The 19,326-nt window shown below is 44.8% G+C and overlaps 1 protein-coding gene across 3 annotated transcripts in view; it reads left to right on the top strand.

The window, feature by feature from the left end:
* The window catches only part of LOC110297680 (zinc finger protein 568), a 42,659-nt gene extending 29,153 nt beyond the window's left edge, over positions 1-13,506 (top strand). For 2 of the 3 annotated variants that reach the window (XM_029479699.2, XM_029479700.2), the window contains 3 exons: positions 703-826; positions 2,651-2,746; positions 7,337-13,505. In XM_029479699.2, coding sequence (XP_029335559.1) covers positions 703-826; positions 2,651-2,746; positions 7,337-8,781 — 1,665 coding nt within the window. In that variant the 3' untranslated portion in view covers positions 8,782-13,505. Of the gene's footprint in view, positions 1-702; positions 827-2,650; positions 2,747-7,336 lie in introns of all 3 variants that reach the window. The other variant, XM_021166586.3, reaches the window with a different exon arrangement.
* Positions 13,507-19,326: the final 5,820 nt, after the last annotated feature.

Below are 19,326 nucleotides of genomic sequence, written 5' to 3'. Positions count from 1 at the left end.
TTGTCTATGATTGGCCCCTTAAGTGTTTCCAGTGCATGATGGCACTGACAGAAGCCACCAGCTTACGCACTTGCTTTGTCACGGCGGCTTGAGGTTCTTCACAATATGATCTTATTCAATCCTAGTCACAACCCTGTGAGACAGCTATGACCATGTCATTGATTCTGCCACGTGTGCTTTTAAAAATAGGGTATCTTTATTTAGTCCTTGACAATGATGTCTGTTGATGACATGCATCCTCAGCGTTCCCTGCCGCCTCCTCCAGACAGCCCCAGCCTGGTCTACAGAGTGAGTCCCAGGACAGCCAGGGCTACACACAGAAACGCTCTCTCGAAAAACAAACAAACAAAAAAATTAAAGCACAGAGTTACAGCTAGGTTTAGAAAAGTGACCAGTTAGAAAAGTTTAACAAAGACATACATACAGACAGACACACACACACACACACACATGTTCTGCTGTGGAACATGGAGACAGTGACCAGAGGATGCTGTACTTGCATGTACAATGACATTCCGTTGAGAAACACCATGTCATAGACTTGATGCAAAGTGCCAAGGAGCAGGCATGTTGAGAGCCCACATGGGCACCTCTGTTTCCACACTGGCCTGGCTGTGTGGAAGGGTGCAGGTGTTTGGGGACTGTCTTCTCTGATGTCATCTGTCTTAGTTTCACACATGGCTTGTCTGCATGTGGTTTCAGGATCTGAGGTTCGAGGATGTGGTCATTTACTTCTCTCTGGAGGAGTGGGAGCGCTTGGGCCATTCCCACAGGAATCTGTACCGCGCTGTGATGTTGGATAACTACAGCAACCTGCTGTCACTGAGTAAGCGCACCCCCCACTGAAGTTCAGAAATGCCTGCTGTGATTGTCATGTCCTTTATGGAGAACGTTGACTTTATTATTATTATTATTATCATTATGAGTATGTGTATGGATCTTTTGCCTATATGTATGTCTGTGTTTCACTTGCATGCCTCGTACCCATGGAAACCAGAAGAGGGCATTAGGTCCCCTAGAATTTGAGTTACAGTCAGTCATGAGCCACCATGTGGCTTTTGAGGCGTGAACTCCAGTCCTCCTCAGGAGCAGCCAGTGCTCTTAACTTCTGAGCCATCTCTCCAGCACCTATAGATTTGTTTTGTTTGAGACAAAGTGCTGTGTAACTCAGGGTGACCTTAAACTGACAATTCTCCTGCCTCAGCTTTATAGGTGCTGGGGAAATAGGCCTGCACCACTACAAGCGTTTGCTGAGGGTTTCATGAACACCTTTCAAGCTCTGGTTAAATCAGTGACGTTACCCATGTGCACCTGCACACACGCACAAGCATGTCATCTCTCCCAGTGCTTTAATGTTCCCTCACCTTGATCCTTAGACATGAGATTTCTCTTTATTACTCTAGTTATTGGCGTGGGGGATGGCATGCACATAGAGGCCAGAGGACAGCTCTGGCATGGGTCCTCTCCATCCATTTTACCCATTGAGCCATCTTACTGGCCCAGTTTCTCCCTCCCACCTCTATACACTGCCCCCCTCCCGCTCTCTCTCTCTCATTATTAAACAGAGATTTATATTCATGCATTATACGCTGATCACATTTCCGCACAATCCAAATCCACATCCTTTTTTTCTGTCATTCGAAAACAAGCCGGGGCTTCAGAGACGGCTCAGTGGGTAAGAGCACTGAGTGCTCTTCCTTAGGTCCTGAGTTCAAATCCCAACAACCATATGGTGGCTCACAACCATCTGTAGTAAGATCTGACTCCCTCTTGTGGAGTGTCTGAAGACAGCTACAGTGTACTTACATATCATAAGTAAATAAATCTTTTTTGAAAGAAAGAAAGAACAAGCCAGGATAGGACTAAACAAATGGGAGTAGGGAGGCACAGATGTAAAAGCAGGAGAAACACATATTTATACATATAGACAACCAGTTGGAAACCATAGTATATACACAAAAGATCTGTTAATGTTTAAAAGAAAAAGAGAGAAAAGCTCAGACGATCAAGAGAGAAAACCTCCAACAATACTGTTGAGTTTGTTTGGACATCTGCTCTGAGCATGGGGCCTGCTGGTAAGTGTGGCCTCTATGCCCAGTGAGAGTCCTTTGGAGAGAATTTAACTTTCTCTTTGGGAGTGTCAGTTGGAGAGACTAGCCTCTGTGTTAAGAGTGGGACTTCTGGCTGAGACCCGGTTTCTCTCTTGGCAAACATGGACTTAATTTCTACTACGTAGCCCAGGCTTGCCTTAAACCCACAGAGTTTTACCTACCTCTGCCTCTAGAGTGCTAGGTGTAATGAAATATGGTGGGGTACCTGCCGGGCCCATGCCGAGGTGTGCCCGAGTAATTATGCCGGGCACCAGATCGGGTGTAAGGGGGTTCATTTGAGGGGAGGGAGGGCCTAGAGAAAGGGTAGAGGCAGACAGATGGGAGCAGAGCCATGAGGGCAAAGAAGGGGGAGTGGGGGGACAGAGAGAGGGAGGCTGCGACTGCCCTGGGGACACAGAGAGAGAACTGGAGTGACAAAGTCCTTTTATGTGATGGCAGTAGGTAATGACTTGAACCATAGCCTACAAGCCAACACTAGGACTAAAGGCATACGGCAACTCTGACATGCACAATAAGTTTTCCCTTTTGTCTTTGGACAGGTCTTGCTGATACTAAGCCACGTGTGGTCTCCCTTCTAGAACAGGGCAAAGAGCCCTGGATGGTTATGAGGAATGAGACAAAAATTTGGCATCCTGGTAAGTGTTGGCCCATGGGACTGGGGAGACCAGGGCAGATTGTCACCCAGGCCGTTTGAGCAGGTAGCACTCTGAGGTGCTGCTGGGAAAGCTCCCTGTAGGCAGAGCCTGAGGTCTGCGGGAAGGGCGTCTTAGCACAAGGCTCTGAGTCTGAATCGGACTCCCCCACTCTCTCACCAGAATTCTCTCACAGCTTCTGCTCTCTCCAGAGAAGAACCCATGACAAGCAGTTTATCTGTATTTTGAGTCTAGTTTTCTCTAGGCTTTTTGGGTTTTTTGTTTGTTTGTTTTTTGTTTTTTTGATATAGAGTTTCTCTGTGCTGGAACTTGCTCTGTAGACCAGGTTGGCCTCAAATTCACAGAGATCCTCCTGCCTCTGCCTCCCAGTACTGAGATCAAAGGCATTTGCCACCACTGCCCAGCTCTCTTGGCTTTTTTAAACACCTTCATTGAAATACAACTCGAAGATCACAAAACTCATCCATGTAAAGTATGTGGAGGGGTAGCTTTAGTGTCTGTGGACTTGGGTATCCATCACAGCTGTCAAATTAAAAGGTATTTTCACCACAGCCATATTTGATAGAGTCTGTCCACACCCAGCATAAACAGCCCTGTGAGGATAGGTGTGCCTGCTGGGCATTTCACGTTAGTGTTGTCAAGCAGGGTGTGGCTCACTTTCATGCTGATACAATGCAACAATGTTGTCCCTTTTGTCACTTAGGATCATTGTCATTAAAAGGTTTTAGAATTCTTGTGTAAAAGCACGCATCGGAAGAAAGCTATGGATAATACTGGCCTTTGAACTAGCTGAGAAATGCTCCTTCCTTTTCTGACTTCTGAGAATATATATTTAAAAAAAAAAAAAGCAGAATTTGTGTTAAAAGCTAAGAGCTACCTCAAGTCCTCACAAGAAAGAGAGCTCACAAAAATGCCAGGCATGGTGATATGTGCAATGTATTCCTGGCCTGGGGGAGACAGACAGGAGGCTTACTGGGGCTCACTAGCAGCCAGAGCTGCAGGCTACCGAGAGACTGTCTCAAGGAGGTAGGTGGTGTTCCTAAGGAGGACACTGAAGGCTGTCCCCTGGCCTCTGTGTGCATATGTACAGGTACACATGCACTCACTCACACACATGCACGCACAGAGGAAAAAGAATTTATGCTCAATGTCTTCGATGGTAGATTTCAATAGTGAAACCTTTTAGGTTTAGGTTTTTTGTAGGCAAATGAAAAGTGAGAACATGACCGCTCCTAGGTGTGGTGAGGGGAAGGTTTGTATTGTAGATACACAGGAGAGCACAGCCAGAGGTGGCTGGAAGGAGCACACTGAACCCCAGGCCATGAAAGAAGGGAGCCAGGGAGAGGAAGACAAAGAGGAGAGAAAGAGCAGGGAAGAGGACTAGGAGCCAAGAGCCAGGCGACCATGGGAACAAAAGCACCAGAGAACACGTAGCCAAGATGGCCAGGCTGTGTGGGAGAGGAGAAGCTGGGCGAAGGCAGCAGAGCTCCGTCAGAGAGGGTTAGAGCAGAGGGCAGGGCCTGCCAGTCAGGGTGACCTGCAGAGCTGAGAGATAGTGGGAGGTGTGTTAGATAGTCACCTCAGTTAACCATTTGTACTGAGTTTCTCTGAGCCCTAACAATGGGAAAAATCTTTTACATTTGTGTTTATTTATGTGCATAAGGCCTGCACTGAGCCATCTCTATAGCCCCACTTCGTGTTGTCCTATTGCAGATTTAACAGTGAACAGGAAGGGCCCCATCCAATCAGATTGATTGTATGATCTAGTACGAGGAAAAAGAATATATATACTATTTAAGAGGCAATAAAACATTGATGTAGTTGTGTTTTAAATCAGAGAAAAATGAGGTATCGCTCCATTATATATTGTATTATATCATATTGGGATGGTTGTCTAAGGAAGGACATGGATGGAGCAAGGGAACCTGAGAGAGACAGGGACCTGATGGAGAAGGGTCCAGGAGAGAAAGAGAGGGTCAGGGAGGTGAGAACAGCAGTGTGAGGAGGATGTGAGCTTAATGAGCATCGGCGAGGAGCTGATGGAGGGTCTAGGACGATCAGGTAGGTGATCCAGACACTGTCAGGCAGCAGCTTGTAGTACAGGGGCCAGAGCTGTGGAGGTCCAGCTTTACCCCCACAACATTCATGCCATGAGGATGGATGGGTGTAGGTTTGCCACTCATACCTTTCAAGCAGCAGGTGCAGTCACACTGAATTGCAAGGCTGTCTGGGAAGGGCAGTGTTCATCTGTATCACTGTTGCCAAGCTGTAATCGCATATCATTCCAAGAGGAGAAAGCAGAAATGGAGTAAGACTCAGCCCCCAGCCCTTTACCAGTACCGTTCAAATGAGAAAAGAGCTGCGTCTAGCCAAGGAACCAGGTAGAAGGGGTAGACTGCTAAGAGGAGTGTCCAAGTAGTTCACAGAGGCCTGAGAACAACAGCCTTAGCTTCAGAATGAGATGCATGGGACGGGAATCAGGGACTAACACAGGAGGTCAAGTAGGAGAAGGAGGGGGCGCACACACTGTGAGGACACATCTGTGAGGAAATGCCATGATAAAACCCATGAACACTGGTGTTAGAAAAAAGATGTGGTGTGCTGGCTCACAACTTTAATCCCTGCACTCAGGAGGCAGACAGGTGGTTCTCTGAGTTTGAGGCCAGCCTGGTCTACAGAGTTCCAGGACAGCCAGGGCCACACAGAGAAACCCTGTCTGGGGGCCATGGGGACAACTGGTAGCTAAGAGAGTAGCTGAGAGGATTAACTATTGGAATTTGGCTACATCAAAGTTACATGAGGCAATCAAAACCAGTTACAGAGGGGTAATAGTGACTTTTTTTCTCTCCTGAATTTTTTTTATTAGATATTTTCTTTATTTACATTTCAAATGTTATCCCCTTTCCTGGTTTCCCCTCCGAAAACCCCTGTCCCATCCCCCATCTCCCTGTTCACCAATCCACCCATCCCTGCTTCCCTGACCTGGCATTTCCCTACACTGGGGCATCAAGCCTTCTCAGGACCAAGGGATTCTCCTCCCTTGATGTCCAACAAGGCCATCCTTTGCTACATATGCGGCTGGAGCGATGGGTCCCTTTGTGTATACTCTTTGGTTGGTGGTTTAGTCCCTGGAGCTCTGGGGTTACTGGTTGGTTCATATTGTTGTTTCTTCTATGGGGCTGCAAGCTCCTTCAGCTCCTTCAGTCCTTTCTGTAACTCCTCCATTGGGGACCTTGTGTTCAGTCCAATGGTTAGCTGAGAGCATCCACTTCTGTATTTGTCAGGCAGTGGCAGAGCCTCTCAGGAGACAGCTATATCAGGCTCCTGTCAGCAAGTACTTGTTGGCATCCACAACAGTGTCTGGGTTTGGTGGATAGTAACAAAATTTATCGGAGAGATTTTTTTAAGAGCAGAAACCATGAAAAATAAGTTAGAAAAACATGAAAATTACTTAGCATCGTGACGGATGCAGAATAAGGCAAATAGAACACAATGCGTACTGTACAATCTAGATAATGGAATGAAGTTTGCTTCTTCTGTATGTTTGAAATTGCTCAGAGTACTGGGAAGTCTGAGAGGATGCATAATAAATGTGCGATATGCAAACAGAGTAGATAGCATGATGAACTCCCTGTCCTGTAAAGGCTCACACGTAGCTGGGACTGGGAGCCAGAGCAGAGCAACCAAGTGAGCCGGATTAAGATCTTAGGCAAGCTATTTGCCAGCATATTCTAAAGGGATGCCATGCTTCACAATGAAGAGTGCACAATTGGTCAGAGAGCTGGAATGGAATTAGCTAAGAGAGACAGGTAAAGGTTAGAAACAGGTAGTGAAGGGCAGATTCCCAAAAGGTGCTTTTTCGTGTGTGTGTGTGTGTGTGTGTGTGTGTGTGTGTGTGTGTGTGCACCACATGCATGCTTATGAAAGCCAGTGAGTCAGCCATTGGAGTTAGAGTGCTGAGAAGCAAATGCAGGTCCTCTATAAGAGCAGCAAGAGTTCCCATCTGCTCAGCCCGCTCCCCAGCTCCATTAAGATACTATTTAGATTTATTTATTTTATGTGTGTAGGTGTCTTTGCCTGCATGTATATATGTGTACCTCTTAGATGCCTGGTGCCCATAAAAGTCAGAAGAGAGGGTATTGGTATTCCTAGCTCTGGAATTATGGATGGAATTGAACCCAAGTCCCCTACAAAAGCAGCAAATATTCATAACTCAAGCCATTTCTCCAGCAATAAGTTTATTTTTAATTTTGAGAACTGAACATCTGCATGCGGTCTGGGACTAGAGCTGGGAGCTGTTGTTGACTGCCCATTGTTTATGTTCTCTGTTTGCTTGGCCGTTTTGGACTCTATGGAGTTCCTGTGTGACTTGGTATCCATTGGAGTACACAGAACATGACCTTGCCTGTCCTTTGTAGGCTCTCATCACGATCTCTCAGCTCACACCCTCCCTCTATCCATTCCAATGTTGTGTTATAAGTTGTTTGAATTATCATTGTCTCTAGTTGTCACTTCTAACAATATTCCCTTCTGAATCGTGAAATAACCTTCCACTTTGTTACTGTCTTACAGATTGGGAGTCTAGGACAGAAGCCAAGGACTTCCTTCCAAAGGACAGTTCCAAAATTAAAACATTGCAAGAAAAGATGGCAAAAAAACACACATGCCCCACCCTTGAGGACAGCAGGACCAGAGGGGACAGAGAAGTCACATGTGAGCTGGAGGGTCAACAGGTCCATCAGGAGGGACACTTGAGGCAAGCTGCAGTAACCTCTGTCGAGAGACCTGATTCTGTCCAGTGCACAGCCCGTAGGGAGGCTCACCCTGGAGGAAAACCCTGCAGCTATGAGAAATGTCAGAAAACGTCCCTGTGCCAGGCACCTCCCATTGAACGTGAGCAACTTCACAGTAAGACAAAGGCCAGTGAGCATGCACAGCATGGCAAGGTCTTTAATAGCTGCACGTCAGACACGGCTGTTCATCAGAGACCTCAGGAAAGCAGAAAAGACAGTGAGAGGAAGAAAAGTGCCCTTGCTGGTGGTTCTGACACCTCGAAACCTCAGAGCGCTCAGGGGAGTGAGAGGCCGCATAAGTGTAAGGAATGCGGGAAGGCATTCCACACTCCCTCCCAGCTCAGTCACCATCAAAAGCTGCATGTGGGTGAGAAGCCCTACAAGTGCCAGGAGTGTGGGAAGGCTTTCCCATCTAACGCCCAGCTTAGTCTTCACCATAGAGTTCACACTGATGAGAAGTGCTTTGAATGCAAGGAGTGCGGGAAAGCCTTCATGCGCCCATCACACCTGCTCCGGCACCAGCGCATCCACACTGGGGAGAAGCCTCACAAGTGCAAGGAGTGCGGGAAGGCCTTCCGCTACGACACACAGCTCAGCCTGCACCTGCTCACGCATGCTGGGGCACGGCGCTTTGAGTGTAAGGACTGTGACAAGGTGTATAGCTGTGCCTCCCAGCTCACTCTCCACCAGATGTCACACACTGGGGAGAAGCCCCACAAGTGTAAGGAGTGTGGAAAAGGCTTCATCTCTGACTCACACCTTCTTCGCCATCAGAGTGTTCACACTGGTGAGACGCCCTATAAGTGTAAGGAATGTGGTAAAGGCTTCCGTCGTGGTTCAGAACTTGCCCGACATCAGAGAGCCCATTCTGGCGATAAACCCTACAAGTGTAAGGAGTGTGGAAAGTCCTTCACTTGCACCACAGAGCTCTTTAGACATCAGAAAGTTCACACTGGTGATAGACCCCACAAATGCAAGGAGTGCGGGAAGGCCTTCATCCGAAGATCAGAGCTGACACATCATGAAAGAAGCCACAGTGGTGAGAAACCCTATGAGTGTAAAGAGTGTGGAAAGACCTTCGGCCGAGGCTCAGAGCTCAGTCGACACCAGAAAATCCACACCGGTGAGAAGCCCTATAAGTGTCAGCAATGTGGGAAGGCCTTTATTCGTGGCTCTCACCTTACCCAACATCAGAGGACTCATACAGGACGGAGGAGTGAATGAGTTGCCATCCGAAAATCCATACAGTTTAAAAACCCTGTAGTGGATAACAATGTGGGAGGACAACGAGATACAGGGTTTCCCATCGGTGCTAGAATTCATACTCAAAAGACCCGTTAGGTCCAGAAGCAATGGAACACGTGTTACGAGAAAGAACCTTATAACTCCAGAAATTGGAGGGGACTTACTTGTTTCAGAATTTATCATAAGGCTTTAGTTGATGAAAAACTGTTAAGTTCCATGAATGTAAAGGAAGGAGGAACGCCTCTCAGTGGCCTGGAGCCAAACAAGCAGGCCTCGGGATTCATAACAGGGACAAGCTGAGGAGGGCAGTGAGCATGTCCGAGAGATTAGCAGTTGGAATCTTTCCACACCCACACCCGGGCCAGCCCTCCGAGGAGAGAAGTCAGTCGTTATACTGCGAGATCTCTCTGTCATACCTCAGGCCGCACTTCTGCTAAAACGCGGCACACTCGCCATTCATCCCACTCTACGCTCATGAGATGTTTGCTGCTTTATAAAGCCATTTGGACTGCGGAGTGTGGAAAGGACATGCTAACTTTTTACGTGTCCTCATGATTCAGGGCAGGTTATTTACCAACTGTTCTTCTGTGAGGTAGCAGTGTGAGCCCCATGTTTCTCGTTACGCTTTGAGGATGTGTGTAGTTTGTGGAATAGCATCCAGCTAGCATCTAAAGTGTGCCAAGTGCAGCAGGCATGCTGTTCCACATCTGCAATATAAGCATCTGAAGCCAAAGGTAGGAGGGAGGATCACAAGTTGAGGCTAGCTTGGAGACTCTCTAGTAAAACAGACAGACAGACAAAAAATTATAACAGATATAGCTGCTTTCTTTGTTATTTTCACAATAGTGAACTTTTACATAACAGTCTTAAAGAGGAAAGCCTTACGTGTCCAGTGACTGGAGGGACATCTTGCCTCGTCTCTTTGACTGTTACAGAATTCTTATGAAGAAAGACTTAAAGCTTTCGTTCTTAGTTTACCCTTCTGCTGGTCAGAACTGGAATGTGGTGAGGTCAGTGTGAGAAGGGGCTGGGGGGAATTACTAAAGCCTCTGTGAGCGAGGAATGGTGCTACATATATCCAGTAATCCCAGCCCTCGGGAGGGAAGGACAGGACAGGGATTCAAGTCCATCCTGGTCTACCTAGTTAGTTAGGGGGTAGCCTGGACAACATGTGTTGCAGTCTCAGAACTTTCATAAGCAAAAGCCATGCCATGATCCGTGCACTAGAGAACTGGAAATCAGTAAAGTTTTAGCTAAGACCCAAGCCTCCTTAGGGAGTGTTAAATGCCTATATAAAGACATCTATATCTATATCTAAAGGTCCAATAGGAGCGGTAGCGCACACCTTTCATCCCAGCACTTGGGAGGCAGAGGCAGGCGGATTTCTGAGTTCAAAGCCAGCTAGGACTATACAGAGAAACCCTGTCTTGAAAAACCAAAAAAGAAAGAAAAAAGAAATTTGTACACTGTGACTGAAACTATACTCTGAGGAAAATGAGCTTCCCTTCATCGTTGTAAACAGTGGGGGTTGGAAGGTCTAGGACTCTGTGTTTATTGCTTATACCGTACAGTTACAGTGCCTAGTCCTGGTAATTCCCAGTGAGTATTCTAAGTAACAGAAGAGCAAATAAATACTCAGCTCCAACAGAAAAGAAACTAACAAAATTCAGCTTGGCAAAACTAAACCTTGGAATAGATGAGACGCACACAGTGTTGTACAGGAGGGAGATGAGGCTCTTATGAACCAAGGCTTGAATGAGCAGAGCATAGGTTCTACCTGTCGACAGATGTTAGCCATTCTCCTGCAGTGTTACGGCACTGTGACTGGTTCTGGCTGTGCCCTTGGTCTCATGTGTGACTGACTGGGCAGTAGACCATCATGGGCTTAGTAACAAGATCCAGGGACATGGTCTTCCCAGCTTCAGGGAGCACCTGTGTGTGTGGCATCTGTGCCACCAGGTGGTGCCTGCTTTCTGAGGCTGAGACTGCCATAGAACACACATTGTCACTGACATTGTGGTGTCATGGAACCATGATCTCTCCTTCTCCTGGACCTACAGAATAAGAAATGCAGACACTGAAAATTAATACTCAATTCTTTACAGTATACATAACACTGAGAAATTTAGCATTTAAAAATATTTTTACTCAGATATATTCAGCTTTAGTAACATATTTTTATGTTTATATTCTGCCTTTTACAGTATATCTGACATTGAAAAGCATTATTTTCCAAAGTATTTTCTTAGCCATATTATTGAAATATATATCAACTTCAATTTAGTAAGATGTAGTATATTTACTTAGAGTATTTGATAGTGTGTTTTTATATCCTGCTTTTTATAGTGTATCTTAAATCCTAGAAAAGTATTTTCCTGAATGAAGTTAAAGCCAAGGAGAAGCTGCTTAAGGAACTACACTCATTCCCCTAACACTGAGCCACTTGACAGCTGAGACACCGTCTACCTCTTCAGTGTGGAAAAGGGCAGCAGCATCTAAAATCGCGTCGGCTAGTTGCCAGTCCACCGTCCTTAGAGGACTTTGTGATTACAGCAGCCCAGTAAGTGAGCAGCGTGGTGCTTTGTGCAAAGGACTTTGGTTGAGGTGCTAATGAGTGAGTGAGAGAGGACTATGCAGTCACTTGAGACTAGCAGAGCCTGCTGTGACGGTCCTTGTCCTTCCTCTTGGTCTGCTATCTCCTGGAGCTCATCTGCCCCACCCTGCTCCATCATCTCAATGAGGGGAAGCTGCTAATTACTAAACAGGCTCCTGCAGAACAGTTATGACAGAGGTCAGGCAGCATGTGGACATGGGTGCAATACGTGTGGAGGCCAGCAGTCAGGCTAAGGGGTCCTGCCTCAGGAGCCTTTTGCTTCAGTTTTCTGATGCAGGGTCTCACAAGGAGCTGGGACTTACCCATTAGGCTCAGCTAACTGGCCAGCGAACCCCAGGGATCCACTTGGCTGTCTCCCTAGCACTGAATTAAACGCAGGTGCACACATCACCTGGCTTTTTTTTTTTTTATGTGGGTTTTGGGGGTGTTTGGAGGTCAGGTCCTCAGCTTGCACAGCAGGTGCCTTACTGACTGATCCAGCATCCCACTGGCCAAAGACTTTTTAAAGGGCAGAAATGATAACTGGGTTTTAATCTGCACTGGTATATTAATAAGCCTATATAAAAATTTTAACTATTCTTCTAAGAGGAGAACTTGCACATTTTATAGGAATTAAATAAATAGAATTTTTTAGAGGGTGCTTTTAGTACTGATTTCAGACTTGGATAGCTTTTTAATTTTCTGCTCCTATATACTTATTTGTTAGACTTGAATGTCCTCTGACAAGTGTATGCATCATGATGCACCTAAAACCAAAAATATCCTACAGTGATTTATTTAGAAAATGACATGTGCACACTGTTAAATGCTAATAGTGGATGCTGCGCTGCCGTTCTCTCTGGTTGAGTTGCACACGCAAGCTTAGATGTCTTGGTAACAGGTTAGGTGAGGAAGAGTGTATTGCGTGGGATTGTGCGCACACAGGGATGCAGGCTCCTTTTCTCACGTGGTAATGTCCGAAGGAGGGCGTTCTCGTCACTACTCAAAGCTCTAACGATCTCACATACCATAGACAAGCCGTGTGTGTGCAGCCTCTTCTTCCCAGCAAACGTTAGCTTCACCATCAGCAGTGTGAGTTCAGGACACAAGCATTACCTCAGGTTGCTGCCTCTGTTTCCATAGGGCAGCTACTTTCCTGCCTTAGCATAGTAGACTTAAAATGTACTCGGTGCTTTATTGTTTCCATGTGAGCTCACCGCCATCTCAGCAGGAACCAGTGTGTGTTTCTCAGCTGTGTTAACCAGGGCTGAAAATGTGCCTTCCGTTTGCACTTCCTTGACTGCAGGGAGGTAGAACATCTCCCTGGCCTGCAGGTCATTTGAGCTTTGTTTCTGTGAATTGCACATTGCTATCAGTCTCACTTTGTAACACACCTAGGAGATCATATTACACATGGGCAATTTGTTGTCTTCATCTAGAATATGTCATTTGCCCTCTTTCTGTCAAAATAGTTACCCAGTGTTGTTTTATGAAGGGCCAGACGGTGAGTCTTTCAGACTGGGCCTGCTTTTATGCAGCCTTGGCCGTGCAGAGGTGCCTCCTGGGTACGCCAGTGCTTCTCAGCCACTTCTGCCACAGCCCCAGTAGACATTTGCCAATGTCCACAGGCATTTTTTTGTCACTTTAAAAATGACTGCTGCTTATGTCTAGTGGGCAGAGGCCAGAGATGCTTCTCAGTGTCCTGGGGTGCACAGCCCCCCAAAAATGATGTCACGCTCCAAAATGACCTTAGGTTTCTGGCCAGAACAGAATGGGATACCACTGTGTAGCAATAAAACATTCACAGAAACAAGCAGCTGGCCACATCGAGCCTGCAAGTGTGCCTTCCCACCTGTTTTAAGTAGCATTTATCTGTATTATTAGTTTTGTTTCTGAAATCTCTTTTACCTCAAGTAGTTTTCCATGTTTTATGGCTTTACTCTTCCTGCTAGGAAGGCAGAGAATCAGTAGCCCGTGTGTAACATCAGCCCATTATTTCTAAAGTGTGGGTTTGTGTTTGCTTGGTTTGGGTTGAGATTTTATAAAATAAAGTAAATCATTTCAGAAAAGTACGGTCAAGACTCACTTTCTTTTGTGAAGCCATTTCCTGTGCCTGCGGAGGGCATAGCCAAGGACACTGGTGTCTGTAAAACCACACTCAGATTACACGTGGGTAATGTATAGTCTGTTAGACTTACATCTTCTTGTAGCTATAGTCTGTTAGACTTACATCCTCTTGTAGCTCCGTCAACAGTGTGTGGAATTGCCAAGGACAGACCTAATTCTTGGTGTCCCTGCTCTTTTCCATTTTATTTTATTTTATTATTATTTTTTTTTAGTGAGATAACTATATGTTAGAACTTTCTAAAAGTGTTAAATGTCAGGTTCACATATAAACATATATGTTTCTTTTTTTTTCTTTTCCATTTTATGTGTTAGATTCATTGAGAGAACAGAAGCAGATAACACCTATATATAAGCACCGAAGGATGTAATAAAGATTTTCCATTTTAAGGCCATTCAGCCAAACCAAGGAGTCATGCTTATAAGCTGTACAACCTAGAAAGTATAAAAGCTACTGGCCTGATGCACTGCGGCATGGTTAGGAAGTACCACACTTCACTATTACCCAGGGTGACAGGTGAGAGGCTGGAGACCCTCATGACCACCTCGGGGAGCACACGTCTGCTGCCCTGGTGCATGCCAGCTGGAGAATTGAGGTGGTGTCTGAAAACCAGTGAAGTCCCAACAAAAGATGTTTAGGACCCAAGTAAGGCCTACAGGGTGTTGCAAAATTTGCCATGGAAGTTGCAGATCCATTGAGGGGGCCTAGGGTGCACAGGCACAGAGAGTTCCACAGCCTCAGCACATGCTATAGACCAGACATGAGACCAAAGATGAACACGACCACAGGAAACTAGGGCTAGAATTCTGGCCCTAAATACCAGTGCCTCAGAGGAGAACACCTCAGCCCCGTGACTCAAGTCCATATAGTGCACACACCACTGGAAAGCCAGAAGATTCACTCCAGATGGATAAGTCCCATAGCAGAAACACAGAAAACAAGGTAATATGTCTTCCCAAAAAATTACCACACATATACTGGTGGCTCCCAGTGAAAACATTTGGAAGAACTTGACATAGTTATAAATTACTCTTTTAACTCAAAAAAGACATGAATGTACTCTGTCAGAATGAAGACAGAAAATAAGGAAATCAATCCAAAACAGAATAGGATTCAATAAAATATAATTAGGAAAAACCAAACTAGGGGTTGAAAAGATGGCTCAGTAGCTAAGAGCACTGGTTCCTATTCCAGATGACCTGGGTTCAATTCCTGGCATTGGCATGGCAGCTCACAACTGTCTGTAACTCCAGTCCCAGGAGATCTGACACCCTTACATACATGGAGTCAAAACACCAGTGTATATAATAATGCTTTTAAAGAAGAAAAGACAGACTGAAATAATTCTGGAGATGACAAATTCGGTAAGCCAAGTTAAAGGTCCCATGGAAAGCCTTAGCAACAGAATGGGAGACAGAAGATAAACAAAACCAACAACAACAAAGCAAGGTAGAGGAATGGGGTCACTCAGTAAAGATAAACATTTTTAAAAGTAAAAAGGGAGTGGTTGGAGAGATGGCTTTGGTGGTTAAGGCTGTTCTTCAAGAGGACTTGGGTTCAATTCCAGCATCCCCATCATGGTTAGAAATTCATAACTCCAGTTCCAGAGATCCAACATTCTGCTCTGATCTCTGTGGGCATCAGACACACAAGTGATGCACATGTAGGCAAAACATGCATACACATAAGAAAAAAAAAATTATGTTGGGAGTGTGTGATCTGCTTTTTGTATTTTTTTTTTTTTTAGAAGTTACAGTTTAGAGATTGCATGAATCTCAGAAGAAACTTTGGACTTTTAAATATTATGGGACTGATAGACTAGGGATTTTTGAAGTTGGACTAAATGAATTTTGCATTATACTACGGCTAGGTATGACCCCCATAGACGCATGTGTTTGAACAAGCCTATGGGGCCAGGGAGTGGAATGTGGGGTTTGAATATGCTTGGCCCAGGAAGTGGCCTTGTTGAAGGAAGTGTGTCACTGTAGGGGTGGGCTTTGAGACCCTGCTCCTAGCTTCCTAGAAGACAGTCTTCTACTGGTTGCCTTTGGATCAAAATGTAGAACTCTCAGCTCCTCCAGCATCATGCCTACCGTGCTTCGACGATAACAGACTGAACATCTGAACCTCTAAGCCAGTCCCAATTAAACGTTTTCCTTAATCAGAGTTGCCTTGGCCATGGTATCAGTTCACAACAGTGGAAACCCTAACTAAGAGCCCCTAAGGTATGTATGGATTATTTGTCTCTGTTGGCTTCTGCCACCCACCATATTTGACAACAAATTCTATGGTCCTACTCTTCAATGGCTTCTTCCTTCTGCCTGCTTTAACCATTCATCCCCCTCAACTCCTCAGTGTCTCTCTGGCTCCTGACGTCTGTTCTGCCCATCATGTGGGCACCTCTCCCTCTGTTAGAATGCTCCCTTTACCCAAAAGCCTCTCCTAGACCACCTCTTCAGCCATGTCTCTCTTCCTCTCCTGGGTGCCACCCTAGAGCAGCTGATTTTGTCTACGACTGCTATAAAGCCACACTGGTGTTCCAGAAAGCTCCTCTTGCCCTCCTGAGCCCCCATGTGGAATGGGATACCTCTCCTCTGTGACTGGGGACATTTGTCCTGACAAGTCTCTTGAGTCCCCTTAGGGATGAACGGATTGCTAATTTTTTCACCAGGACAGTTACCTACCCTTCCCTCCCTACCCATATGTTCTTAGCTCCCACAAGGAGCTCCTCACTTCCTCCTAGGAGCTGCCATCTGTGTTCCCCCAGGATACACTCCTTCTCATGAAGTTCCCAGTAGTGGCCCTTCCCTCATGGTAGCCCTCTCCTGTCTCGAAGCTCCCTGTTGAGCTCCCGGGAACCCTCCCTCTAGCAAATCAGTAGTGACCTTTACTCCTGTCCTCCATCGTCTCTGAGATTTCATGAGAGCCTCCCTGACCTACTTCAAATGGCTTGGCCTCAGTACAGTTCAATCCATGGCTGACAATTGACACACTTGACTTTCAAATTCTCTCATAAGGTAACAACATTTGCCACTGCACAAACAAATGATCCCCACATCTCTTATATCTAAACTTTCTCTTCTCTACATTCCCCAAAGTCTCTTATCTCTAAGCTCTTTCTACTTTTAAATCTTTTATCTCTGATTTCTTTGCTCTCTACTCTCAAAACAACAAAAAACTTTTAAGACCACTGTTTAACTCTATCTCAGGATTTGGAAGTCCATTGGGTAAAATTTAAAAATCTCTAAAATCATGCTCACTTTGTTAGCACATATATTTTAAAAATCTTTAAGATCAGGGCTGGAGAGAAATGTCAGACTCTTCCAGAGGTCCTGAGTTCAATTCCCAGCAACCACATGGTGGCTCACAACCATCTGTAATGAGATCTGATGCTGACTTCTGGTGTGTCTGAAGAGAGCAACAGTGTACTCACATAAAATTTTAAAAAAAATTAAATCTACAACAAAAATTAGCTTATAACGTCTAACAAAGGTTGATAGTTGATAGGTGTAATGTTTTGTGCACTGTGTAAAGATTATCCTTGTGTTATTCGAATGCTGATTTCTCTGCCCCTGTATCTTGTTGCAATCCAGATATGGCATTGTATTGCTTATTCCAAGCATCTCCTGTTTGGGGGCGGGGCAGGACTCACTATGAGGAAGGGGCCAGGAGACATCATGGGAGAACACACCTGAAGTCCAGAGATCCAGACCAATACTAAAATGTAAGTATCTCATGGATTTTGCTGGGATGTAGCCAGTTTAGCTTAGAGAATTAGAATAGATCAAGACTGCCTAGCTATTATGCTGTAAAGCTAATTAAATCTTATAGTCTCAGTCTCTTTCATTTGGAAGCTTGCCAAGGTAGTAAAAAACATACCACTTTTAAAAATACTTTTACAAATTTCTATAGAGGTGATCTTAACTTACTATAGCATACTGTATATATACCTTGGCTTCGACTCTTGTTTAGGAAAGGAAGATAAATGTTTCTAAACAGGGACATATCGGTTGATGACCTCAACAGGATAGAAGTGACCATGCAGCTGGTAGCCATCTTTACTATGCCACGTAACTCGACCACTATCTTGATTAATATGGCCAGTTCAGATAAATCAACTAAGGCAAAAGTCAGAAAATGTCTTAGTCCTACTGAGCACCCTGCTTATCACTGTATCTCTGTTTTAAAATAAGGAGGCAACAGTAGGTATCCAAATGTTTTTAATTAGGATGGAGTTTTGTATAATTATAAAAAATTATGGGGACTGGAGAGATGGCTCAGCAGTTAAGAGCACTGACTGCTCTTCTGAAGGTCCTGAGTTCAATTCCCAGCAACCACATGGTGGCTCACAACCATCTGTAACAAGATCTGGCGCCCTCTTCTGGAGTGTCTGCAGACAGCTACAGTGTACTTCCATATAATAAATTTTTAAAAATTATAAAGATCCTCTCAGGTTAATAGAGACGGACTTAGAGATGTATGACTATCCACTTATGTCTTTGCTAACTGTGCTTAAAACCAGGCAGGATTTGGGAAAATCTTAGAAAAGAAGCAACATATGTTTGATGAATAAGAAATAATTAATAAGGGGCTTGAAAGATGGCTCAGTGGTTAAGAGCACCGACTGCTCTTCCAAAGGCCCTGAGTTCAAATCTCAGCAACCACATGGTGGCTCACAACCATCTGCAATGTGTCTGAATACAACTACAGTGTACTTATATACATTAAATAAATAAATAAATAAATAAATCTTAAAAAAAAAAGAAATAGTTAATAAATAAGATTTATAAATTCCTGGGCCGGGTGGTGGTGGCACACACCTTTAATCCCAGCACTTGGGAGGCAGAGGCAGGCAGATTTCTGAGTTCAAGACCAGCCTGGTCTACAAAGTGAGTTCCAGGACAGCCAAGGCTACACAGAGAAACCCTGTCTTGAAAAAACCAAAACCAACCAAACAAAAAAAAGATTTATAAATTCCTAAAGTTATAAAGGCCTACTCAGATTAATAACAGCTGGCTCAGAGGTGTATGTCTAACCACAAATATCTCTGCTGTGTTCAACCGCAGACTTCTAGAAATTTTTAAATAAGGAACAACATGTGCTTGATAAGTAAACTTTATAAATTCCTAATGTCTATTCAGGGCAGAAATTGACTTGAAGATATATTTCCAGCCTCTTTGTCTTTTTTTTTTTTTTTTTCTTATAAAAACATGGTCAGGCGTATCACAGCAATACCCCACTCCTGGTCAGCCCCTTTGTCTTTACAACTGTATTTATCGTTTAAAGTTTGGTTTAATGCCAAAGGATTTTCAATTCAAAATTTTAAGGCTAAAACTTAACAGAGATAAAATTGTAAAATCCCAACTTTATATAAGCTACTAACTTGTAAAGTGTTAAAGATAATTATCAAGTTAATTATAAATTATCAAATTCTTTAATATGCTCAGAACTATGCATATAGCCATCTGCCTTACTCATGATTATTATTGCTGTGATGAAACGCCGTGATCAAAGGCAGTTTGGAGAGGAAAAGGTTTATTTGGCTTACACTTCTGTGTTGCTGTGAATCACTGAAGGAAGTCAGGACAGGAGCTCAAGTACAGTAGGAAGTGGAGGCAGGAGCTGATGCAGCGACCATGGAGGGTGCTGTCTACTGGCTTGCTCTTCACAGCTCGCTAGGCTTACTTATAGAACCCAGACCACCATGCACCGTTTTGGTCCTCTCTCTGTCTGCTTGACCTTCTCTCTCTTCCCCTCTCTCCTCTCATGGCCCAGATCAGTCTACTGTCCATGCACAGTGTACTTT

The sequence above is a fragment of the Mus caroli genome, unplaced genomic scaffold (genome assembly GCF_978045245.1).
Source record: "Mus caroli unplaced genomic scaffold, Mus_caroli_1 scaffold_8, whole genome shotgun sequence".
In the NCBI taxonomy this organism is placed as follows: Eukaryota; Metazoa; Chordata; class Mammalia; order Rodentia; family Muridae; genus Mus; species Mus caroli.
Note: the sequence above shows the minus strand (reverse complement) of the source record. Positions and strands in the feature narration are given on the sequence as shown.